The 27,312-nt window shown below is 42.1% G+C and overlaps 1 protein-coding gene across 2 annotated transcripts in view; it reads right to left on the bottom strand.

Moving 5' to 3' along the window:
* GAREM1 (GRB2 associated regulator of MAPK1 subtype 1) overlaps positions 1-27,312 on the bottom strand; it is a 136,897-nt gene that overhangs the window by 85,787 nt on the left and 23,798 nt on the right. For both annotated transcript variants that reach the window (XM_032765268.1, XM_032765267.1), the window contains exon 2: positions 22,870-23,010. In XM_032765268.1, coding sequence (XP_032621159.1) covers positions 22,870-23,010 — 141 coding nt within the window. The remainder of the gene's footprint in view (positions 1-22,869; positions 23,011-27,312) is intronic.

Genomic DNA, 27,312 nt, shown 5'->3' on the forward strand with positions numbered 1-27,312 from the left:
GCTCTCTCTGTTAGCCCTCTGAGGTGTCCCAGCCCCAACTATGAGCACAGTTCCAGAATAGACTGTCCTTGTCAGATGAGAAGTTTTCAACACCACTTGGGTATCTCAATCAAAAACAGGAAGGTTACAATGCAAAGCAAAGGTTACAGTTAAGGTTACAATCACAAAATGGTTTGAAGGACAGTCAGGTATGCTGCAGCGGCTAGGTTCAGAGCTGAGTTAAGACACCCCACCCCCACCCTGACACACACCCCTTTGTCTGCACGACTGATGTACAAGATTGGTGTCTCCCCACAGGGCAGGCCACCTGCTCAGAGTGAGAGGCTATATCTTGTGAGATCTCTTTCTCACTCTTGAAGGAGATTAAGGATATGCGTACACTGCAGCTGGGAGCAAGCCACTCAGCCCAGATAGACAGACTCATGGTACCATCCTTGGCTCAAGCTAGCATAACGCTGACAGACACCCATCGATGTGTGGGTTACACTAGCACACTAGAAATAGCAGTGTGGACACTGTGGCATCAGCAGAGGCAACAGGCTAACCATCCAAGCTCAAACCCACCTGACCCCCTGGATTAGAGCTCCCAGCTGCAGTATAGGCACCCTAAATTTTAGGTCCCATTGGCCTTGACACAAGAGAACACACCCTCTTTGCAATTACTGCAGCACCCAGCACACCACTGCAAACACTCCGCTTCCACCATTCTTGTAGGAGCCTGCCACAGAAGTTCTTATCTCACCATGAGGAAACAGAGGAATCCCAGGAGGAGGGGTTCTTGTGGATGCCAAAAGTCTAGCAACTTCTAGAGTGTGGGGCTACTTTCAATAATGAGAAACAGCACTGGTCTCTTAGAAAACTTTTTTGTAAAAAATGAACAAAATCTAGAACTTACATGCATTACATAATTGGCTTGATTAGGTTTTGAAGTTGACTTTACTCTAACACAGAGCAATCTTTAAGCCAATAGACAACCTCCTAAGTAAACGGATTCAGTCACCATTTCCCATCTGAATAATGCACTATATTAATCTTGTTTCTTTATATGACTGTGTACAAGTTACACGATGGAAAGGTAACTCTAACTTAAGGTTAAAATGGCCTAGTAATCTTCCTAAAATTCAGCAGCTATTTGAAGTGCACCAATAACTACTGCAAGTCAAACAGATATCACACAAAGATGTATATAAAAAGCATAATGGAAGTTGTGGTTCTTGTAAATCTTTAAAAAAAATCCTTCATTCAGAATTTAGCATTTTGAGCTCTGTCACGTAAGTATGATAACTAAGCATTCACAGCACTAAATAATTAAAAAAAAAAAAAGGGGGGGAGCAAATGACTATCTAAAAGTGACTGCTATATTTAGGAACAGCACAATCAATATAACAACAGACGTCAACTCCATGAACATAACTTGGATCAGTCACCAATATCTGTTGAGAAGTCAATCTGGTAAGAGGGGAAAATCCTATAAGAAATCAATCATGTACGAAAGAAATACCAGTTTTCATTTCTGAAAGGTGACCATACTCATGGTCAAGAGAACAAGCAACAATATAACAAAACGTGGCATATTGCCAAACTGCCTCCACTGACAAATTAATACCTTTCATTTCAACTTTACAGCCAGAGGTGAAGTGTTGCATTACTTTGTCAACGTGGGGATATTTTTTGGTGGGCTTGTAATCACAGCTAAAAATAATCTGCTCCTTTAAATTATGTAAAAAAAGATAACTGCTGTATGAAGGGACCCCAATGTTGACACTTCAGACCTGATTATTGTCTTGATCTCAACTTTGCCTCCTTTTTGCACAGACAATGATTTCGAGGCATGAATACCATTAACTCTCTAGAGAGACAAGGTGGCGGAAGGTAAAACCTTGTATTGGACCAACTTTTGTTGGTTAGAGAGAAGCTTTTGAGCTTACACAGAACTCTTCTTCAGGTCCGGGAAACATACTTGGAGTGTCACAGCTAAATACAAGGTGGAACAGATTGTTTAGCATAGGTAGTTAACCCACGTTGCAAGGAACCATTCAAGGTGATGTGGTCAGTTAACCAGCACACCACCTTCAAAAGACAAGCCTGGGAACTTAAATTCATAACTTTTCTAGACACTAAAAATAATGTATTTAATAAAGATACTGCATCTATGGCTTATTACAACAATCTGTAACCCACTAATCCCCCTTTTTCTGTTCTATGACTGCAGACGTTTTAACTCGCCACTTCACCTTGAAAGGTCTCTTAAAACGTTGTTTACTGATGCTAAACAATCTGTTCTACCTTGTATTTCGCTGTGACATTCTGAGTATCTTTCCCAGACCTGAAGAAGAGCTCTGTGTAAGCTCAAAAGCTGGAATGGTCCAGTAAAATATATTATCTCACTCACCTTGTCTCTCCAATATCTACAACAACACTGCAAACAACAATGGGAGCTTCTCTCTCTAGCAGATTGTACCCAGAAATAGTTATGACTGAAAAATTGCATGCGTACTACTTTGCAATTGCAAAATAAGGATTTATAAAGGAAGACTGAACTCCGAAAAATATGGCTTTAGCCTGATATGCATCTGTAGTAGTATTATAGGCTTCCACATTTACTTAATGATTTCTACATTATATGTAACTCAACACGTAAAGAAAAAGTAGTACTGTATAAACCTATGTTTGCCACTAAAGCAGGTAGATGTGACTAACCACACAAAAGGACAGTTCTGTTGACTTATTTCTACACGGTATCTTCTAACGCAATACTGGATACAGGTATAACTGCATCAGCGGCACTTATGCTTCCACCCACTCTCCCTGACAGGCCAACTACCTCCAGTTTAAAGCACGACTTAACTTGAGCTAGAAATGTGTGTACACAGACATGGAGTTAGGGTAAGGGCAACATTCAGACTACATCTCGAGCTAACACTGCAGTGAAGACAAGATCTTAGTTTGAGGGACTTCTACATTCCAATCAGCTACACCTATAAACCCATTGTTGTTGATAGTTGTAAGTGAGGGTCTAGTTTAGAACCCTTATAACCAGTGATGAGGCACCTGTAGGTAGAGAACCTAGTGTGAGTTTGGAGGGTTTGTGGTTTGTTTGATTCTGAAACTCACTACATCCAACATGCATAGCTGATTCCAGATATAAGCACCTTTTTAACAGTATAACTGTGTCCATACTAGTCAAATTGGTGCATCTCCTATAATCTGTTTCTAAGTAGATCTATTTAAATCATACAATACATTATGTTTCGATAAGCCCTACATTTTCAGAGTAGGACCACCTACTGATTTTAATTATGTTTGATTAAAAATTAAAAGTACTTCAGAGAGTCGTATTCAGAAAATGACTTCCATTATGCACCTTGGACATGAGCCCCAAGTCCTGGCCAGTGTGTCCAAATAAAATAAACAAACTTTCCACAAACACATCAACCACTTCCTCAAATTCACATTTTAAATCCATCCTTAATTATTCACCTAAGTCTTATCCAAAAGCAATATCAACAGAAAGCCTGAAAAGGTGGATAAAGAGTACTGTCAAATGCTCAGAACAACAAAGCAGCTTTTTAAAGGTGGGATTTTCTGAAACACTCAGCACTAGTCTAGCTCTGCTTCCACTGAAGTCAAAGGGATTTCTGCCATGTGTTTCAAAATAGATGTCTGAATGAATGCTCATGACTCCAGTTCAGGATACTGCAGTAAGAGTTACTTTAGAAATGCACATATTACTGCTTTATGGAAATAAAGGCAGAGTTTGATAATCTCAGAAGCCCTTTGAGAAATGTTTCAGTTTTGCTACGTCACCTGACAACAAAAGTTTAGTGATTCTACTCCACCAAACACTGAACTTAAAACTCTTGCTCTTACCATCTGCTGATTTCATTAAAGCATTCTCATACTATGGTAAAGAAAGAACATGTTTCTTTCTTCAGAAAAGCATCATACTCAGACCAAAAACACTAGAAGTATGAGTCTTTGGCTTAGCTACACAAACATGACTTTCAGAGTTGTTCAAGTATTTACATTTAATAAATGCTTACTGTGTGTCTGGACCAATGACGTGCTCTCTAGGAATGGCATATGCTTCACCATGTACGAGTACAGAATTACAGCAGCATAAGTTAAATAAAAATAAAGTCCAAGAGAAAGTATAAGAAATCTACACCTCACAGGTTACTTTCTAAATCAAAAGGCTCAGAGAAACAATCCAAGGCTTAATGAAAGGCATGTGTTTAAATGGAATCATGCTATATTACATCTTACTAGACTTAAAGCACCGAATAAAAATTACATTCTAAAAAAAAAAAAAAAAATCTTGACAGGTCAAAAACAACCCAAGACATCTGTTTTGTTGACCTCTGTAGAAGCTGTCAATACTGAAGCCTGGGGCAATGATAACCAATCAGATATCAAATTTCTGCTTCCTGACTGGTTATACGTAGGGGAAGATTTTTGAGCCACTAAGTTTCACCAGCTGGTAGAAAGTCTGTTTAAAATAAAATGCCCTAGTTAATTCATAGGTCATAATGAAGATAGCCAGGTATTTCTGATGAAAATGCTTTCTTTCAGAACTTAGGGTATGTCTTAGATAAATCCCCGCCCAGTGTAGCCCAGGCTTTACTATAGCTGAAGTGACTTCCAGTTTTGAAGGGCAAGATTTACTGGGCTGTTACCAAGATGGGACTAAGTACCTACCTAGCTTATTCAGACAACACAACTCCCTTAACTCAAACACCCCTCAAGCCAGCTGTCTAGGGCAGGTACATGTGTGTCCCAATCCCTATCATCACAGTAACTGTACACCTTGCAAGGCTTTAGAAAATTAATCTCTACCCATGAGAAAACACCTCAGTACACACAGTGGCCCAATCAACCAATGTAATTCCTGCTTATTACTAAATAATCCTTTGGCAAAGTGAACAGAGTCATGAATAGAGCTTTGGAAACTGGCAGGAGGGGAACAGGAGGAGTCAATAGTTTAAAAATGTTTTACTGTGACGAAAAGATACCAACCTAGGACCAAAAACTCCTTATTTACTATATTTTGGAAGTGCAAGAAGACATTTACAAGCCCCTGCAAAGTAAGGCTATGTCTATATAATGTAGACAGGCCCCAGTTGTCAGCAGGCAGGAGCGAACCTGAAACCTCTGAGGTTTAGCGTATGAGCCTCTACTGCATGAGTTAAAAGCCACATGGGCTCTTATCTAAGGTTGTAGCAGACTCATGACTCTCTAGATCAGAGGTGGGCAAACTACGGCCCGCAGGCCACATCTGGCCTGCGGGACCCTCCTGTCCAGCCAGCTTGCCCCCGGTCCCTCCCATACGGCCTCAGCTCACTCTGCCACCAGCACAATGCTCTGAGTGGCAGGGCTGCAAGCTCCTGGGACAGCACAGCTGCAGAGCCCAGCCTGACCCAGTGCTCTGTGCTGCATGGTACATGGCAGTCTCCAGCCGGGCAGCGTGGCCATAGTGCTGACAGCCACCGGTGCTCCAGGCAGCATGGTAAGGGGGCAGGGAGCAGGGGAGTTGAATAGAGCGCAAGGTAGTTCGGGGTGGTGGTCAGAGGGCAGGGAACAGGGGGGTTGAATGGGGGCAAGGGTCCCGGGGGGCAGTCATGAAGGAGAGGAGGGGCTGGATGGGGCAGCAGGGGGCAGTCAGGGGCAGGGGTTCTGGGGGCAGTCATAGGACAGGGAGAAGGGGTGGTTGGATGGGGCAGGAGTCCCAGAGGGGGGCAGGAAGGAGTGGGGGTTGGATGGGATGGCGGGGGGCAGTCAGGGGAAGGGGTTCCAGGGGCAGCGAGAGGACAAGAAGAAGGAGGTGGATGGGGCAGGGGTCCCAAGGGGACCCATCAGAGAATGGGGGTGGGGTTGGATGGAGCAGGAGTCCTGGGGGGGGAGGTGCTGTCAGGGAGTGAGAAGCGGGGGGTGGGGAGGGTCGGATGGGGGCAGGCCACGCCTGGCTGTTTGGGGAGGCACAGCCTCCCCTAACCAGCCCTCCATACAATTTCTGAAACCCGACACGGCCTTCCGGCCAAAAAAAGTTTTCCTGTCCCTGCTCTAGATAGTCTAGGTGCCACTAGAGGGGTATAGAACATCACACCAATATCCACACTACACAATTATGTTGGACCTAACTTATGTCAGCATACAGCCACCGCAGTTACTGCTTTGCTCCTTGCAACAGCACCATGCGTCCTCACAAGGAGTGCTTGTATCAAACGTATTGTCACCGTGGGGCGTCATGGGACGGCTCCTGAAAGCCAGTAACAGTCAAGGCAAGCAAGGCAGTGTCTACACTGACACTGTGTCAACCTATTTCCATTGACCGTTGCTCTATGCTGCTCAGGAAGGTGGGGTTACTGAACTGGTGCAGAAGCACACTTATGTCGACAGGAGCCAAACTTAAGTGAAGACATTTCCACAGCTAGGTTGATGCAAGGCAACATACACCAACCTAACCTTGTAGTGTAGGCCCGGCCTAAGATTTTCTAAGGGAAGTGCTATCTATCCTCAGTTATAATATTCCAGTGCAATAAGCTGCAATAATTTATCATAATGAAGAGTCACAGTATCAGAAACCTCCTTTTCCCTCACCCATACTATTTAAAGTGTTCCTGGAAGCATAACTTCTATTCCGCCCCTTTTGAACGTCTGGTATGTTAACATATTTCAGCATTTCATTCAGCTCACATAAAACACTGGAAGAGCTATAGTAATAAACATACAGAAATCTCCTTTTATGGCATGCTATCAGTTAGTCATTAGACAAACTTAGCCATAGAAAACTGCTAAAAGTTACTTATTTATATAGAGTAGTAAATTTACACAGCTCTTTACAAGACGGACTAAGGCAATGGCAATAATCTAATAAACAATCTAGTTTATTTTCCCTGCTAGGAAAATCTTGTTCACCACTGTAGTTTCTAGTTAACTGGACGTCAGTGAGACTATACCCCACCCACAGTTCATCTCATCTAGTTTACCTTGCAGTAAAACTATGGCTGCCTTGTCTCCACTATATTTTTACAGCAGCACAGCTAACCCATATTAGTTATCCTGCTGCAAAATGCTTGCCTTTTTTGTCACTGAAGACATAGCCATAGCAGCTGTTAGGAGACCGGAAAGACCCCATACAGGCTGCTTCTATGTCCCCAGGTTGAGCCACCTTTACCTTTCTTGTTTTCATGTCCATCTTATCACCATTTTAACATAGGGTTACCACCTGCATTCCCTCTCAGGTGTGCACTTGCACGGCCACAAAAGAGAGCATCAGGAGCTGCACACCTAATTAGTGGAGCCACACAGGAGTGCAGTCATAGGTTGCCTGGACTCTGGAGAGGACATATAGGAGGTGGGTGGGGTACCATTCAGGGTTGCCAGGTGCCTGGTTTTCGATTGGAAAGTCCAGTCAAAAAGGAAGCCTAAATGGCAACCAAACCAAAAGTTCAGTAATCACAGGGCAGGGGGAGGTGCCAGGTCATTAACCCGCACCAGCTCCTGCTCAGCCAGGGCCATCTCCTACCTGCAGATAGGCTTCTTGAGATGATGCACCGAGCAATGGGGGGAGGAGGGAGAGGAAAGTGATGGGAGTGGGGGCTTTGGAAGAGGTGGAGCAGGGGCGGGATGGAGAAATTCACAACATGCAAAAGTCAGCCTTCACACACACACACACACACACACACTCCTACCCCCTATTAAAAACTGCAATGCAATGGTTTGCAAGAAGAAACCTGAGCTGTCGTATGAAAAGCTCCAATTTATGAAATCAGGTGTTTGTCAGCCGATAGCCTCTTCAGAATTTTAGATTCAAGAGAAAATACAGCCTTAACCACATCCCAGTTTGTTTACATGACTACCGCATTGCTGATGAGATATACTTTGCGTAGTGACATTGAATTAGATTTAGCAAAAGGCAGAAGTATGGGATTTGAATTAGTTATTGCAATTTAATTTAACGGGCTGTATACAGATAAGCTGTTTTTGCTCACGATTCCCTCTCCTATATTGAAAGAGCTGTAAGAACTCAGCTAGAATAACTTAGATGCTAGAAAGATGTTCTAGTTTCACTATAGCTTCTGTAGATACTTCTGTGTTATCTGATGTTACTTTGCAATTTCCCAATGTTTTAGTCCTCAATGAGCCCCCACACACATCCCTGTGCGTCTCCTACAACAGTTTGCTACTAAAACTATTTAACTCTTTCACCCACCCTCCTCCATTAAGAGAGCTTCAATGCAGGAACAAAGACACACTGAGAATTGCACAGATATTATTTAACCATTTCTATTTGCAGCAGTGTACACTAGCCATCCTGTTTCAGGGACACAGAAGATGACGTGCCCATATATAGCTTTCCTTGCAAACGCTGTTGTACTTTTCCCTGAATGTCTTGCACAGTTTCATAATAGTTATTGTCTCAGACATATTTGCACCTGCTGAGATTTTTTTTTTTTTGCACATCAGTGATTCTTTGACTGGTTCTGTGATGCATGAAGGCACATGCAGGCACCTGCTATACCCTCACTACAGATGCCATGGTGGAAAAAAATGTCAACAACCTTCCCAGCAGTTGCCAGACAGACTCCGGAGACCAGAACTTCTGTCATTATTAAGATGATCATAAACACCTTTGGGTGGCAGTGCAAGATACCAAGATGAGTATTTCCTCCCTCTACTGCTCTCAGGTCTGTATGCCAACTTACAAATGGCTCGGTAGGTGACAAAGTACCCTCGGCTTCCAAAGCAGTCACTGGATTGTGAGAAGCATTGTTGGATTACAACTGGCAGGGGTGGCTCCAGGCACTAGCACGCCAAGCACATACTTTGGGCGGCAAGCCACGGGGGGGTGCTCTGCCGGTCGCCGTGAGGGCAGCAGGCAGACTGCCTTCAGCGGCATGCCTGCGGAGGGTCTGCTGGTCCCACGGCTTCGGTGGACCTCCCGCAGACATGCCGCCAAATCCGCGGGCCGGAGACCTCCTGCAGGCAAGCCGCCGAAGACAGCCTGCCTACTGTGCTTGGGGTGGCAAAATACCTAGAGCCGCCCCTGCAACTGGAAAGAAACTGCACCACTGCAGCTGCTACACCAGCCCTTGCTATCAACACTAGATTTCCAAAAATACAGAGCAGCGTGAGGAGACATAGCATGGTACTCTGCATTTGTCTAAGCAAGGCTATCACAATGGAGGGGTATTAAGTATTGAGTCAGATCCCAATATTAGAATCATTTGTGTAGCACAGGAGTTCCTTCATCAGGACAGGACAACAGTCTAATTTCTCCACACATTTATTTGGGCTCCCAAAGTTGTAGTGAGAAAATGTGTGTGTAAAATACACAGGGCCATTTTTTTGCTTTTGATTGCACTAGGGTTGTCAACAGTCTAATCACACAACCCCAAACACCCTTGCCTTGTCCCTTCTCAGAGGACCCACCCCCCTGCTCACTCCATCCCCCCTCCCTCCGTTGCTCCCTTTCCTCCACCCTCATTCACTTTCACTAGGCTGAGGCAGGGGTTTTGGGTACAGGAGGGGATTCTGTACTTGGGGCAGGCGGTTCGGGGTACAGGCTCTGGGAGGGAGTTTGGGTGCAGGAGGGGGCTCGGGGTACAGGAGGGGGGTTTTGGGGCACAGGCTCCAGGAGGGAATTTGGGTGTGGGAGGGGGTTCCAACTTGGGGCAAGGGGTTCAGGCTCCAAGAGGGAGTTTCGGTGTTGGAGGGGGCTCAGGGCTGGGGGGTTCGGAGTGTGGGCTCCAGGAGGAAGTCTGGGTGTGGGAGGGGGCTCAAGGCTAGGGCAGAGGGTTGGGGTGCAGGAGGAGGTTTGGGATGCAGGCTCCACCCATGCATGCTTACTTTGGGTGGCTCCAAGATATGGTGGCATGTCCAGCCGTGACCTCTAGGCAGCTCTGCGTGCTGCCCCTGTAGCTCCTATTGGCTGCAGTTCCCCATTCCTCGCCAACGGGAGCTGCGGAGTCAGCACTTGGGGTGCGGGCAGACCGCAGAGACCCCCTGGCTATGCCTCCTCCTAGAAGCCACTGCCAGACATAACCCTGCTTTCGGGAGTGATGCGGAGCCAGGGCTGATAGGGAGCCTGCCTTAGCCCTGCTAGACTTTTAGTGGCCTAAAATCCCCCGGATTGGCTTCAGTACTCTCCAGGAGATCGAACTCGATTCCAGGAGACTTCCAGCCAATCCGGGAGGGTTGGCAACCCTAGATTACAGCAATGCAAATCCATCACCTAAAACAGAGTTGCACAACTGTGACCAAGAGCAGTATTTGGTCAACAGGAATTTAATACTCTGTGCAAAGTTGTTTAGCTTCTGAAACATTTTAAGACATCTTTAACTTCCACATGATACTTTCAGAACCTTGGAAATTCTTGTGTAGTGTTGTGTTATTTATTTTTAGGAACTTTAATATAAGCAGCCAGGCTGCAAAGGTACTTCATAACAACTGTAGGTACCTGCCACCATCAAGAGAGAAAGAAAGTGACACTTACCCATTCTCCAAACTAAGTTTTACAGCATTGGTTTAGCTTCTCCAACATTGGCAGATGTGTACCTTTATAATACTGTTACGTTTTAGTCTATTTTTTCCTAAACCTGAAAGGTCATAAGAATATTCTGGCAGTAAGAGATTTTTTTTTAGCACTACACCACACACAAATTGGATGAGCAGCCAAGTGCTGAGTGGGAGGCTCATTTACAAGGGCCATTTGCTTGCCATATGTCTTTTTTTCTAGAAGAAACTAAATTCCAGTCTTTGCAGTTTTAACCATAAATACAGCTTAACAAACAACTGTGTTGAAAAGCACATCACAAAACTCAAATCAAATCACAGTAGTTAGTGTCATGAAATAAACGGAGACTGTTACGGGTTAAAGATTATGGCCCTGATCCTGAAATTCTATCAGCATGAACAGAACCTTATGCCTGGATGGGGTCCCGCTGAAATAAGTGATTTGCATAGGTACAGGGACCTGCTCACAGATATAAGCCCTGCTTTTGCAACCTGAAGTATATTATTAAGCCTTACTTTTTATATATAAAAAAGGGTATTGTCAGGCAGACACTGACAGATACATCATCTGACTGGTATCAGACCAGTATGTTTATTATTTACACCCTGATACAAGACATTACCTCCCTTTAGTCCACCAGTTCTGAAGTCAAACGCTATCTTTGTGCATTCTATTTTCATAGCTCTCTATAAATATAAAGCTCCCATTTCTATAGCAACCTTCCTTCTGAAGGAAACCAAAGTGCTTTACAAAGAAATTTGATACCATGCAATAGGGATCATTTCACCACCAAACACCACAGCCATGTCTGGAGAAAGTTAGAGCTGTTTAATACCACACAGCAACCCTACTTCTCATCCTAAATGCTTCCTGTCATGGATCACTGGGCATGCTGTGCCCTGTAGTCTCTTGTGAGTGCACCCTTCCTAGTGACGGAGGAGCCCTGAAGGAAGTTCCACAACTCTCCGACTCTTAGATTGGGTCCCTCAGCTTCAGCATCTGTTTCTCACTGTGGCTCCTTTTGCAGGGCCCATTTGGCTTGGGTCACTGCAGGAGTCCCTCTCTTTTGGGAGCTCCATACACAGTGACAGCTCAGTCTTTTCAAAACACAGTACTACAGTATTTAACAGTGAGCCGAACACTGTGGTTAAAGAAATGGGTTAAAACAAAAAGAGACTGACCTGCATAAATCTTAAACTTCAGTCCTTCCTCAGAAGTTTTCAGTAAGTTCCATTCAGCCTAGTCATCCCTACTCCGTGCTGGGAGAGAGAGCAAGCCCCAGCAGCACTCAGTCTCAGAGAGAGAGAGAGAGAGAGAGAGAGAGACACACATAGACTCTCCTCCAGATCTTTAACAACCACAGAGGTCAAGATTTATTTATTCACAGTTGATATGAAACACCTCCAGCAGCACTGAGTTCAGCTCTGATCCCCATCCAGCACTGTGCCAGAGCATTGGTTCTGTTCTGACTCGAAGTGCCACCCATCAAAACGCTATCAATATATATTGCAATCCACTGTTTTCCTCAGAGGTCTCCCATCCAAACACTGGCCAGGCCCTGCTTCCAGATGTAGTTCTAATGCATTTCACAGGTAAGGTACTTACTTTATTTAGTGGCACTGTGTGTCTGGTGCTGCATATCCTTCTGCAGTATGGTCCTTGACCAAAGCCATGGGCAGCAAACTAGCAGAAGGTTTACGCAGGATGGGGGGGGAAGAGGGGGGAAACAAAAAAACAAACTACTCAAGAATACACCATAAACTCTTCATATAAGCAGTTCTGCATGGGGGGTGGGAAGGGAATGCAGAAAAGACATTTAAATGCACTAGAACCATAAAGTTTGGATTTTAGCATTGCTCTCCATAAACAGTTAAAAAAAACAACTGAGATTAAAGTAGATTGTATTTTGAGCCTGTCACACTTAACAAGTTTAAGAAACCACAGCATTTTTCCTACACAAGAGTTTGATCCCTGATTTCCAGCAATCTAGTCCACTTTGTTAGAGATATTTGTACTTTTCAGGAGGTCATTCATCTTTACCTCACCAAAATGAATGTAAATCCTAAGGGAGTACGCCACCAGGTCTGTATTATTATTTCATTCTCTAGTTTCTCATGAGAGATTAACAGATTTAATTTTGGCAGAGCTGATGCTAGTGACCAGTTAGGATATAATGCAATGAGCTGTTCCATACAGGATGGGTTCTAAAATTGAAGATTATTGACATGTCCAAGGAAAGGGATCTCTTTCTTCAAGGCTACATGAGAGGGCCAACCCAAAACATTTACTCTTAACCGTGGGGAAGTGTCACAGCATGGTGGCCTTTGCACCACTGACATAAGGAATATTGAAGGGGACCATTGTCACAATTCCCTTTCCCAAAATGTAACTAACTCAGTGGTTTAGTTTTAAATTTCTTCCTTATCCTCTGAAGTCCATCAATCATCCAAAACAGAGTCTCTGTTAAAGTCTTAGCTTGTATGCCAGGTGGCCCACCAACCAAGCTTGCATGGGAGCCTACACGTGACAAACCCAGGCATGCTGCATTTTCCCTTCACGCTACCTGCTCTGCCCTTGGGTTAAAAAAAAAAAAAAAAAAAAAAAAAAAAAAAAAAAAAGGAGTGTTTTACAGTTTACCCAATAACAGGAGCAGTATTCTTGTACTTAATAAAAAAAGCTGAGTGGGAAAAAAAAATATGCAGAAAAAGTGTGTATATACAGCTTGAACCAAAATAATGCTGTAGGCTTTGATAGTGTTTCTTCAGAGCCTAGGTCCTACAGAATAGAGCTAAATCCTCAGAGTTCATGGTGTACCCCAGCCTTCCACTGCCACCTGTTCTACTCTTCGGCTATGTCTACACTACGCACCTTTTAGTGACACAGCTGTCAATGCTCTGGGCAGCGGTGCTGGGAGCTCCTGGGGCAGCGCAGCTGCAGAGCTGAGCCTGACCCGACCTAGTGCTCTGTGCTGCGCAGTGGCATGGTTGTAGCACTGCCAGGCACCGGTGCTCCAGGCAGCGAAGTAAGCCGGCACGGAGCGAGGGGAGGGGGGGGAGATGGATAGAGGGCAGGGGAGTTTGGGGTGGTGATAGGGGGCGGGGGTGTGGATGGGGTCAAGGGGGGAATAGGGGGTTGAATGGGGGCAGGGGCCCCAGAGGGACAATCAGGGGGGAGGGTTGGATGGGGTGGCAGGGGGCAGTCAGCGGACAGGGACAAAGGGTGGTTGGATGAGGCAGGGGTTCGGAAGGCCCAGTAGGAATGGGAGGAGGGATTGGATGGAGTGGAAGGGCTCCGGAGGCGGTCAGGGGACAGGGAGAATGGGTGTGTGGATGGGGCAGAAGTCCTGGCAGAGGGCACAGATAGGAGGTGGGGGCCGGGCCATGACCCCCTCCCCTAACTGGCCCTCCATACAATTTACAAAACTCGATGCAGCCCTCAGGCCAAAAAGTTTGCCCACACCTGGCTGAAGGATACTTTAAAAAAAATAAAAAAAATAAAAGCAAGCACAAACCTGCTCACTGTTCATACTTTAAGGAAGTATCTCCCCCTACAAAATTACAGTCCTGAATCACTGGCTAAAACTTAAAGTCTACTTGAAACTCCCCACATAACCAACAAATTTATATTTGGCTTAGTAGTGTGTTTCCATTTTGCTACTGGCACTGCTTTATACAGCAGTTCAGTCATAGCTTAAGAAATCTGTGATGTCAGTTTCTTTAACAGGAGACACAGTTGTGACTGCTTTGGTTCCCAGGCATAAAGTCTTCTGGTTTCCAGGAGGAGGAATGAAGTAGTCCTACCAGACTTCCCATTAGCAGTTCAAGCAGCACGCATTGACTCTGAGAAGAAACTTCTCGATGCCTGAGCAGACATTTACAAGATCACATCATCCTCTGCTATAGGCTCCCTTCTCTCCTCCAAACTCCATCCCCAAAGTCTGCCTGTAGACTTCTATCCAGTGTGTTGTATTTTAAACAACAAAAATAATGTTTGTTATTTTTGCACTATTTACTTGCTATTTTAGTTTAGTTACAACAGCTCCTTCTCTAATTTTGGGAAGTTAACCAAGGCAAGTCTGAAATGTGGGTTTTACATACTATTTCCTACATCTGTGATAGGAAACCTATATCACTTTTTTCAAAAGTAGATTTGGACCTAGAGGAGGAGACCAAAATCCAGGAAAGGGAGTGAAGAGATGAAGGTGAAAGGGAGGCAAAATGCACAAAAAGAGGAGGGAGGGTGGAAGACAAAAGAAGGAATGTGCAAGTGAATCCACATAATGAAGTAGTCACCCCCAAAATAATCTTTTAAATATTTGTACTTGCAAGAATTCTGCATCACTGTTCTACAGTATGGATCTAGCAAAATAAGGATTATATGATCCTGTATTTGAATTAAAACCAGAACCCTACCAGTTTCTTGCAAATAATGCTGTAGTGCTTCATTTGCAGCAGTGTTTGCTTTCTTTCCTACCCCCACAAACACACATACTGTCGTCAGCTATTACTAGACCTTCATTACCAATATGCATCTTCAGTCCATAACATGTGTCTGTAAGGAAGGAAGATTTTTTAACAGAGGAACAGGTTGTCTGCCTACTATAAAAGGAGACCATGGATTCTCGTTTTGCGAAGAAAGTGAAACCTACTATTTTTGCCAGCTTCACCAAAACCAGTAACCATGCCCTTTGAGACTGGAGTGAGGGAAGGAGAATGCTTCCCACTCCTCTCTAACCCTTCCCCCAGTCTTTTGGCTGCTGAGATGGGCTGCTACTCTACCCTTTCCTTGATCATTATTTTTAAATCGTCATCCTCAATATATGCCTTGCTGCTCCTTCCTAAGCAGCAGCAGAGTGGAACTGAACCAAATTTTTATCAGTTTTATTACTGCCCAAAGGAATCCGAAAAAATCCCAGTGAAGACTGACAAGACCCTGGTAAGCTTTGATCCAGCTGCAAGTTTGCAAAGCTAGAGCAACAGCAGAGGCACAGAGCTGCCTGAAGAATCAGGAGGATGTAGTGGAGGTCTAATAGGGTTGGCATAGTCCTGAGGAGCAGATAAGGTCACAGCTCTATTCCAAGCTCCTTGTGACCTTGGACAAGCCACAGCCTTAGCACAGCCATTTAATAATTCTTTGTCAAATGTTTTAAGAAAGTGGCTAGACTGGTATGCAAGTGCCACAGTATGAAGACGTGCCTTCCTTATAATTCCCAAGAATCCATACAGCGTCCGGCAGAAGGGCTGTCCGAATCACAAATCGGAGTCCAAGAGGCAAGAGAACCTTTAGAAATAGGAGCAGCATCCAAAGCCACAGATCTTAGGGTCTGTCTACATTGAATTTTAAAAATCACAAGAGCAAGACTCAGGCTTGTGCTATGATGCTAAAAACAACTGTGTAGACATTCGGGCTCAGGTAGGAGCCTAGCACCTGAAACCCACAAGAGCCACAGCCCAAACAACTACATAGCTGTTTTTAACACCATAGGGCAAGCCCCACAAGCCTGAGTCTGTAAATCAGTGGTCCCCAAACTTTTGAGGGTCTCACACACATCCTTACCCCATCTGTGCTCTGCCCCTCCCTCCACCCCCAAGAGGTGGGTCCGGAAGTGGGGCAGAAGTGATGTGGACAGGGGTAAGGAGGAAGAGGCTGTGCTTCAACTGGGGGTGGGAGTGAGCCACGCCGAGGCTTGAGACAGGGCCAGGTGTGGGGCCGGATGAGGGGCATGCAGCTGGGAGCGGGGCCCAAGCAGAGCTGGGGGAGGAGAGGGGCTGGGTGGGGCTCCCTCTCTGCCCCCTGTGGGGGCTGGTCCCAGCCCTGCTGCGCCTTTCCCCCTGGAGTTCCTCCACACACCACTAGACCCAGGCTCTGAGATCTGCAGCCCCAGGTTTTAAAACACAGTGTAGACGTATCCTTAGCACTCTCCAGCTCCACAACTGAAGAGGCAAGTTCACTTAGCCAGTATCATCCTCCTCATTAGCAGGAAACAAATGAGCAACACAAGCCTATGAGGCATTCGGCCATGATTAACAAGTCTAACTAGTATTAACAAGCTTCAGAGCTACCATACAATAACATCCTACTAAACCAGCAAAGAGATTTCTGACTTATTCATCCCAGCTGCCTCACCTGTCAAAGGCTCACATGACGCAGTTTTAAATTTTTCAATCATTGCTTTGTTTAAAAGAGACACTCTGATAGCTATCAAAACATGTAGGTAAGCAACAGGACAGGGCATGTGTTATTATAGCGCAATAATTGCACATCTCCACTATGCTGTGAGGCATGAGGTCAAAGGCAGAATGTTTACAACACCCAAAATACATGACAGTGTAACACACCCTGGAATATGATGTTCTTTTATTTTAAAAAATTAGACAGTGTTTTCTTCTTTACTAGTTACATCATAGCTGTCATCTGTGTGTTCGTATATGGAAGGAGGTATCCCCCCCTCACCCCCAAGCAATGAGAACATTTTTTTAAAAAAAGTTTAGTTTTTAAAACGTGTTGCTTTATCTCTCTCTTCAGAGGAGTGTTCTTGCTCTGAGGAAACTCATCAAACATGGCAGTCAGAAGAACAAAGGAGGTAAGCAAGTTGCCATCTAGGTACAGCAGATTTAAGACCCTGTATTACATTTTATATACAACTTTTTTTAAACCCTACAGTTCCAGTTCTGCAAGGTTGAATGGGGAAGTCATAACAAAAGGGTGGGGGCAGAGATATTATTGGTCAATGACCCTCCAGTTGCATCAAACTTGTTTATCTTCAATATAAGTTTCTCTTCCCTGCCTTGCTCTTTGCCCCCCGCTTTTTTTCCTTTATAAGAATGGCCATACTGGGTGAGATCAATGGTCTATCTAGCACAGTATCCGGTCATCTGACAGTGGCCAGTACCAGATGCTTCAGAGGGAATAAACAGAACAGATCAATTTACTGAGTGATCCAATACCTGACATCTAGTCCCAGCTTCCAGCAGTCAGTCAGGAACACCCAGAGGATGGGGTTGCATCACTGACCATCTTAACTAATAGCCACTGATGGACTTATCTCCCATGAATTTATCTAATTCTTTCTTAAACACCCCCGGCAACGAGTTCCACAGGTTGACTGCGCGTTGTGTGAAGAAATACTTCCTTATGTTTGTTTTAAACCTGCTGTCTATTAATGTCATTAGGTGGGTGAACCTAGTTCTTGTGTTATGTGAAGGGATAAATAACACTTCCTTACTAGTTTTCTCCACATCCTTCATATATTATATTGTATTATACTTACCCACAGCATCTTTATTATTCTGTAAAGTTTTGTTAGTTTAAAAAAAAAAATCAAATGGCTCTGTCAATTTTTAGAATTATTGAAGTCCTTGCTCCAGATGTAATGCTTGCAGAATGACAAGTCTGAGTAACGTGTCCACTTCTAGGGACTTTCAAAGAAAGGACATGCAGACGTAATGAACTATGACCACACACAGACACATTATGGTCACCAGCAATGACTGAACCTGGGACCCTCAGCATCAAAAAGCCTCTACTTCTTGAGCAAAAAGAAACCTAACGGAGGTCCAAGATATTAGAAGCCTGAATTGCCAGTGCAGTGACACATGAGCACATGCAGCAGCCAGTGTATTACATACTCCCTTTCAAGCCTATGTAAAGTGCCAGTGTGTAGCACACTGGATCAAATCAAATTGAAGGTCAAAGTGTCTGTTTATGGAGTCGCCATTCATTAAACAAGAAAATTCACCTTTCCGACTGACTCCAAGGGGACTACCACGGATGGGGATGAGGGAGGCAATCAATGTTGATAAGAAGCAGTATACTGCAGTCTGCTTCTGCGTGCTTTCCATTTCCAAAGTCCCTTTTGTTTAAAAGGAAAGTGTATCACTGAAGTCCTTCAGTCCTATGCCCCAAGATAATATGACTGCTCCCCCACCCCCTCCCCCACGACAGACTACTTTTTACTAACATCCGGAAAGCTATAGACCATTGCCTGAGCTGATGTTATTAATTTTTCCAACCTGGCTCATGCATAATTCACACAATCAGTTGAAGATGCTACAGAGACAGATGTCCATTTGTTCAGTGTGTGCATCTAGGACTAGGTGTATTTTAAACATTTATAAAGCTATTTTACAACAGGGTGCCTCCTTGATAGGTTTCATTTATGAAATAAGATGGTGGGTACCAATTACCCTGGGAAAGGACACACACACTAGACAGCAAATTAACGCCAATACCAAAAAATGTAATGTCTTTAAACTCTCATGAAGCCAGATTCTATTCATACACATTAAGATACGACTCACAATCAAAATGTTAATTTTGACCCACCCTTCATTTAACATGCATGTGAAGACTTTTATCTTTTGTTTTAGGAGCCAGATCACATAAGCCATTTTGTTTTAATTATATGAAAATTGAACTAGACGCTACATTAACTTTAGCTTTTACTCTAAAGGGAAGCAGACTGGAAACAGTATTCAAAAGGGAACACTCACAGACCTACAGCTGTGTCATAATTAAGTGTTCCTCTACAACAAGAATCTAACCCTGCCACCATCCAGAGTGGAATATTTACACTGAAGCAGTGGAAAAACCCTGGAAGTGATGGTTAGCAGGACAGTAGAGCTAAGCTCAGGATCCATCATTCAATAATTCATTTCTATCCTGCTAGAAAAGCTTTGGGTGAAATAAATATTAATATTTAACTTTCTAAACAGTGTTTGTACCTCATTTTGAGGGGTAGCAAAAATAATGCTTGCTCAATACTGGCAGTTATGTATACGAATGACAGTCTCGTGGTCATGAAACCTATAATCCAGGAGAATAAAATTAGTTTCAACTTCCCCTTCTCGTTCAGTAGCTGCACTCAAAAATCATGATGGAAGCTATTTTACTATAATTTTGACAGAAGAAAGCTACTCCAGCCTAACAAAAAACAAACAAACAAAAAAAAAAAAAAACCACCCATAGCTATTATAACACCCGCAGGAATTCTATAGGTCTTGTAGAAAATTTTAACAACCACCAATATCAAAATGCTAGCGTGGTATTCACACCGCATGTTCCCAATTCATAGGAGCTTAAAGTTACAGCATTCATTAAAAGAACAGTAGTCAGCAAAGCATTAGATGGCCAAGATTTATAGAGGTACAACATTTAGCACCCCATGATAACAGAAAGCACCAACAGACATTTTAAATCCTTCAGAGGCTAGCTCTAGAGTGACCATTAAGACAACTCTAAATGGTGTAAATCCACACCAAACAACCTGCCAAGTGATGGGCATTTTTCAAACACAAATTAGAATTTTTTATATAAATTGGCTAGTAGCTAAATATACCTCCAGTACATATCAACCCCAACTACAGCTGAAGACCATACCCTTTAGTAACACTTGGATTAGGACAGGCAGTTGAGTGCATTAATGTGGAGAAGCTGCCATTAAATCTACATAAGCACACCATCCAAACAGTAGATTACAAAAACTTCTCTGAGAAAAGGCTACGCACACTTATACTAAGTTCTTCTTTCCCAGTACTACATCACCTGTAACATAGCATATTTTCAAAATAATTTCTAACTAATATCTGAAGCTATTCCAGGATAGTGTCAGAACCCAGCAAGTCTGTATGTTCACCTCATGCAGAGTAAGCTCTGAAATTCTTCATTAGTTAAGGCAAAATTCAGAAGTTGATATTTAGTTTTTGACCAGAACTTTTCTATACCCATGGAAGGCATTTTAATGTTTAGTTTACAATATAATGAATTACACTTAAGTAGGAGGGAAAGTTGGTTTTACTTTTCTAGTAAGTGTTTTATTTTTCCGGTGATGGTTTCTTTACTAGTAGCAAAGTGTATTATGCATATTAAAAAGACACTTTTTGTTGGTATTAGCCACATCCTAGATAGAGTCCTTATGCAAAACTAGACTTCTGTGGGATCTTGGGAGTATAGCCTAACTATTCCAGATTTTTATCTCAGACACATTATGTAAATTTGGAGTTACTACATAGGGTGGCGTGACTCTGGATTCATACCAGTCTAACAGATTAGGATCTACCCATAATCTCAAATTCAGAATTAAGTAAACCAACATTTCAAGGAAAAACAATAAAATAAATTAACTGCTGCAAAAAGACTTTAGTAACAATCATGCATCAATAAACGCCTTGAGATGCCAGCACTCTTTTGTGCTATAATTAGTTTAATTTTATGTTCCTCATCTTCCAAGAGTACACTGAAGATTCTAAAACACACCATTCAGTATGTAGAAAGCTAAGTGTTTATTTGACCAAAGCATTACAGCTCAGGCAGTGTGGGGGTCTTTGAGATTGTTGCTACTATGCATAAACTAAAAACTGTTCATACTAAACAAGTTTAATGCCACATGTGTTATGATATACCGTATGTGCCTTCACTCTGAAGAATATAAATGAGGCTTTTAAAATTAAGTTTCCAAACTCCAAGGAGAAATAGAAATGGGGAAAAAATTAGAGTAAGTCTCATCATTGAAATATAGCATATCACTGCTGCAAGTCTTTCATATTCAAAACTTTTTGCTTTAATGCCAGCGAGCTCTTCCACGCTAAGTATACTTTTATTATACTAGTTATGTATTAGAACAAACCAAAATAACCATGTTAACAAAAAGGACAGTAACCTGCTCAACAAAATATAGGAAAGAAAAGGAAAATGTGGGCCCAATTTTGCTTCTTACATTTTATTAGTGTTTATAACTCAAGCTGTCCATTCCACTTTCCATCCTCCCCACCTAGGTCCCCCCTTCCCCCCATGGAGAGGAGTTTATATATATATCTTTCTATGGTAGATAGCATTTAAATGCTAAACATGTTTATCTGGGCCAATTTGGGAAAAAAATACAGCAAATTCTTAGGTGATACAAAATAATACTAAAGCAGTTTTTGCCACAAAGAAAATAACTTGGAAGTGATATTAATTAATTATACCCATTTATGTGTAACAATAAAAAGAGCCTACTTTGTGCAGTCTGTAGCAGGAAGGTATTGCAGTTGAGTTAAAATTACAGGGTGAGGGATAGTTCAGTGGTTTGAGCAGTGGCATGCTAAACCCAGGGTTGTGAGTTCAATCCTTGAGGGGGCCATTTAGGGAAGTGGGAATTGGTCCTGCTTTGAGCAGCGGGTTGGACTGGATGATCTCCTGAGGTCCCTTCCAACCTTAATGATTCTATGCTATAATTTTATATCACTCTCTGGCTCTTACTGTGGTACTACTGTAAACTCCTACCATGAAAATATGCAGCTAAGTGTCAAATTTATTCCATCTCTGTCCTATTTCACTTGCGCTACTACTAAAAAGGTACTCAAAAATACTATGAAATACTGTTAATGAGTTCATATGAAAACTACTGGCAGCTAATTATATTCCAAAATTATATCCTCTTTTACTAAATAGTAGGGCTGTCAACTGCAGTTAACTCAAGTGATTAACATAAAACAAATTAACTAGATTAAAAACTAGTTGCGATTAATTGCAGTTTTAATTGCAGTGTTAATAGAATACCAATTTAAATTTAATATACATATTTTGATGTTTTTCTACATTTTCAAATATATTAATTTCAATTACAATGTAGAATACAAAGTGTACAATGCTCACTTTATATTATTTTTATTACAAATATTTGTACTGTAAACAAATAGTATTTTCAATTCACCGAATATAAGTACTGTAAGCGCAATCTCTATCATGAAAGTGCAACTTACAAATGTAGAATTATTTTTTATATAACTACACTCAAAACAAAACAATGTAAAATTTTAGGGCCTACAAATCCACTCAATCCTAATTCTGGTTCAGCCAGTCAAGTGTGTTTACATTTATGGGAGACAATGCTGCCTTCTTATGTAAAATGTCACCTGAAAGTGAGAACAGGCATGGTTGTAGCTGATGTTGCAAGGTATTTGCATGCCAGATCACATGCCCCTTCATCCTTTGACCACCATTCCAGAGGACATGCTTCCATGCTGAATTTAAATTGGCATTCTGTTATTTTTTAACAATGCAATTAAAACCGTGATTAATCAGGACTATTTTTTTAATCTCACGATTGTGATTTTTTTCATCGTTTGATAACCCTACTAAATAATTATGTGATTTACCAGCATGTTGCCTAAATAAATACAAATGCATTCAAACTAATGCAGTAGCCCTGGATGTGGCTTCAGTACCTCTTACGCTCTCTGTTACAAGGTTCAGACATAAATCACTCTAACATCAGATATTTAGCTTCTCTCTGCCAAGCAAAGTGATCAATGTAATTGATAGGCAATTCATTTTCTTTGATTAGTAGATTTTAAAATAAACTATAGCTTTACCTGCATAATGTACAGGGATTTCTATTTTTGGCCCTATGACATAATGACCCTCCTCCAGACTATGAGCTGTAATTGTTGTCCACTGCCGGCATGAATGAATCACAAGGTAATCATTCTCTCGAAGGCCTTCAACAGCGTCTCCTGCAAAGCAGATACAAAATTACATCAGATTCACTGCATGAAGAAATATTACTAAACTCTGTATTACACAATTTAAAGCCATTTATTCTGCATTGCTATTTACTGTAGTGATTAAGTATTTTACCCAACTTAAATATCAAAAGTTTCTGATGACCGGCTACAATCTTATACATTTTCATTTAGCAATTTACTCTTACAACTTGAGAAAATAAAATTAAATACTAGCATATGAATACTAGAAAAATGTAATTCAGTTATTCAGCAGCAACTCTAGGGTTCTTATGAAGAAAGCTAGAATGAGCAGACTTTTTGGCCTCCACTTATTTTTATTTAGTTCTCTTAATGAGAAGCACATGACATTTTAAGGTTCAAAATACAGAGATAACCAGTATGCTTACTCATACTTTACTGGGGGTTTTGCAGCAAGTGGCGAGAGAGAACAGAACAAAGGAAGACTTCCCCACCCCAAATACAATGATGAGCTTTATTAAAGAACACACTGGAATTGTCTGTACAAAAACAACATTAAATTGTTATTGAGAATTATGGAGTTACACAACCAAGGTATTTTGTTTCTGAACAAAAGGTCCATTTCATCATCCACCTTTGCAATTATATGCTCAATTATAAAATACAAGAAAGCACAATTCTGCACACTGAAGAGCAGAAGCACTTATAAGACTGATCAAGTATCTCCTATTGTACTGCAGTGGATCCATGTTCTGATCAAAAAGACAGCAGTGGAACAAACACCTCTGAGGACAGATGACCATGACATGGTGCAGTCACACAGAAATCTAAACTTAGATCTCAGTTTTACATACATACAGATGTAGTTGGTAAGCATCACCTGTCATTTACATTAAAGAATGTATTCAGATCAATACTTTTGTAGCACTAATGCTTGCTTTAATCCTATTTAGTAAAGCATTTTAAACAGGCATCATAGACAGAGGTATAACAAGTTACACACAAAATATACTGCACTGTTATAAGTGTCCTAGATAAGAGGATACCAAATAATTTTCACAAGTTTACAGACAGTAACAAGTCAGTTATTCCTATATGTAAAGATATCTTAAGTTTACAACATTTAACATCTGAAATTAGCATATCTCCTCCCACAGGTTCAGTCCATTCAGAGGAGGACCTCCATTTGGTGCTCTAGACTGTTCTACAAGAATTTGCAGCCATATCAATTATGGTGAACAGGTCATTGGATATACTCCTGGGGGTGGAAAGTTATTTTAGTTTAGTTATTCTACTCTCTTCCCACTCACTACCCAGTTGGCAATTCCTGTTATTTGAGGCTCAGTCCTGCAGTCTTTATGCCAAAGTTTTCTAATGCTGAAGTAAATGAAAATTCAAGGTGAGCAAGATATGTAAAGACGACCTTTGCTTACGTTGTTTTGGCAGATGTTCTTCCTTCATCCATTGGCAGCTATCAAGCCCATCCCAAACACTCCCAGTTCATTTTCCCCATAACTGTCCATCCTCTTCAGCTCCCTTGTCCCTGTCGAATTTCAGATGCACATGCCACTCACTATTCCTGGTCAGGACAGAAGTGATTGGCATGCACAGTGCCTGTGAGAGTCATGTCACATGGCCATTCAAACTGGCAGACGAGAAGGTGCAAAATAACTTTCAAAGAGCAATGGACCCCATACTGTGTTAAAAAAAAGGGGGCCATAGATAAGATATTGTCGTTACAATACCTCACACACTGGGTTCTGGGGCCACAGCATTTACATTACAGTGTATCTGACAGTCCATATGCCATACTCTGTCTCCTCTTACCTGTCTTCAATCACATTCAGTCTTTCTACTTAACGCATACGGAAGAGCCTTAAGGCAAATTCATGCTGTCTATTACAATGCCTTTAAAATCAGAGACTGATGTGTAACCAACACAGGCCAGGAGTAGTGGGGCAAAAATGCCAGCAATTTTAGGTTTTATTTTCCCCATTCCCTGCCAATCGTGGCCAAAAATCTTTCATAAAGCAAGTCCTCTTTCAACCTTGCTATCAAGTTTGGAAATGCATATTCCCGTCAACTACTACAGAAGCTCATATACCCTCTCCACTTCTGGAATTGGATCCTTCAAGTTCTTCCATGCAGATCATTAGCGCAGAATTTCTCATACTTTCACCATCTTGAACTGTTTTTATTTTCCCTGCTGAGACCCCCCACCCCCACCCAAAGGAGATATAGGCAAACAGGACTATGTAAAGTAAAGTAACAGGCAACTTCTAATACTCCGTTTGCAATGGCCACCACCTGTTCTAATCCTGCCCATTTCAAGCTCCCATTCTGTCAAAATACCACCCACACACACATTTTAAAGACATGTTCTGTGTGAATTCATAGATTTAAGACCAGAAGAGGACATTAGGTAATCTAGTTTGACCTCGTGTATAAAACAGGTCAAAGAATTTAATCCACTTACTCTTGCATTAAACGCAATAGCTTGCATTTGACTAAACAACATCTTCCACAAAAACATCCAGTCTTGAAGATTTCAGGACATGGAGAATCCACTACTTCCCTTGGTAGTTTGTTCTGATTTGTCACAGTTAAAAATGTGCGCCTCATTTCTCATTTAAATTTGTCTGGCTTCAATTTACAGTTCCTGTTATGTCCTTCTCCACCAGATTAAATAGTCCTTTAGCACCTGCTACTTTATTCTAGTATGTCCTCACCATTTGTAGTCTAGAGAGAAAAGGTGGCTTCAACATAAGGATTAGTATTCAGAACTGAATTTTAAGTGGCACATTTATCACATTCCTTGATATTCCAATGAATGGATGGAGTCTGTTTAGTTAATATAATTTCTTCTACTTTCATTATAACACCCACTCCTGCAGCATGGTTGTTTCTGAGCAAGTGAGGCGGGTGAGAGGGAGTCTGGGGAGGAAATGGCAAACTTGCTTCACTGTAGGGGAATGGCCTCAAGTTCCACCATGTTTTGGAAGTAACACCAGGTAATTGGCATAAGAACCTCAGATGCACATGCACACACATACAGCCTTTCTAGACTCTTCACCCTCTGGTATCTTGCCTACTCTGATCACAAGCTAACTGCTAATATACAAAACTTCTCTTTAAATATTTTTGTCACACAGCAAATTAGAATTGGTGTGTTTGAAAGAGAAGATTTTACAGGAAGATATCCAATAACAGATTCAATATCTGGTTAAGCCAGACTTACAGTTCATATGGTTACATTCATGCTTTTTATAGTAATTGGCAACAAGCAATTATTTTGTCCTACAGTAAATATAATGATCATGACCATATGGAATTAACTTGTATTTTACTAGTTTCACTGGTTACAGTGCATGATGTTTGAAGGCAGTACAAAGCAAACCTTGCACACCTTTTTCTGTCACTGAGAGTTCAAAGTTATAATTCAAAACAATACACAAATAAAGAGCTTGAGAGTGTAATGATCAGGAATTTCAGAGGTCATCCTTGTACAGTATGAAAAAAAAAGATATACTCAGCAAAGCACACAAAGGAAACAATTCTTGTGTGTGTGTCTATGGTTCTTATGAAGTGATTTGTCAATGCTTACTGTATTAATTAAAACTGGGTGGGGACTAGGAGTGTAGAGTATCAGAGGGATAGCCGTGTTTGTCTGTATCCACAAAACGATGAGGAGTCTGGTGGCACCTTAATGACTAAACAGATTTATTTGGGCATAAGCTTTTGTGGGTAAAAAACCCCACTTCTTCAGATGCATGGAGTTAAAATTACAGATACAGGCATAAATATATTGACACATGAAGAGAAGGGAATTACCCTACAAGTGGAGAACCAGTGTTGACAAGGCCAATTCAGTCAGGGTGGACGTGGTCCACTCCCAATAATTTATGAGGAGGTGTCAATACCAAGAGAGGGAAATTGCTTTTGTAGTGAGCCAGCCACTCCCAAATTAATGGTGTTACGTTTGCAAATGGATTGTAGCTTGGCAGTTTCGCTTTGAAGTCTGTTTTCGAAGTTTTTTTGTTGAAGGATGGCTACTTTTAAATCTGTTATTGAATGTCCAGGAAGATTGAAGTGTTCTCCTACTGGTTTTTGTATGTTACCATTCCTGATGTCTGATTTATGTCCCTTTTTTCTTTTACATAGAGACTGTCCAGTTTGGCCAATGTACATGGCAGAAGGGCAGTGCTGGCACATGATGGCATATATCACATTAGTGGATGGGCAGGTGAGTGAGTCCCTGATGCTGTGGCTGATGTGGTTGGGTCCTCCGAAAGTGTCGCTAGAGTAGATATGGGGACGGAGTAGGCAACGGGG

Source organism: Chelonoidis abingdonii, chromosome 2 (assembly GCF_003597395.2).
Source record: "Chelonoidis abingdonii isolate Lonesome George chromosome 2, CheloAbing_2.0, whole genome shotgun sequence".
In the NCBI taxonomy this organism is placed as follows: domain Eukaryota; kingdom Metazoa; phylum Chordata; order Testudines; family Testudinidae; genus Chelonoidis; species Chelonoidis abingdonii.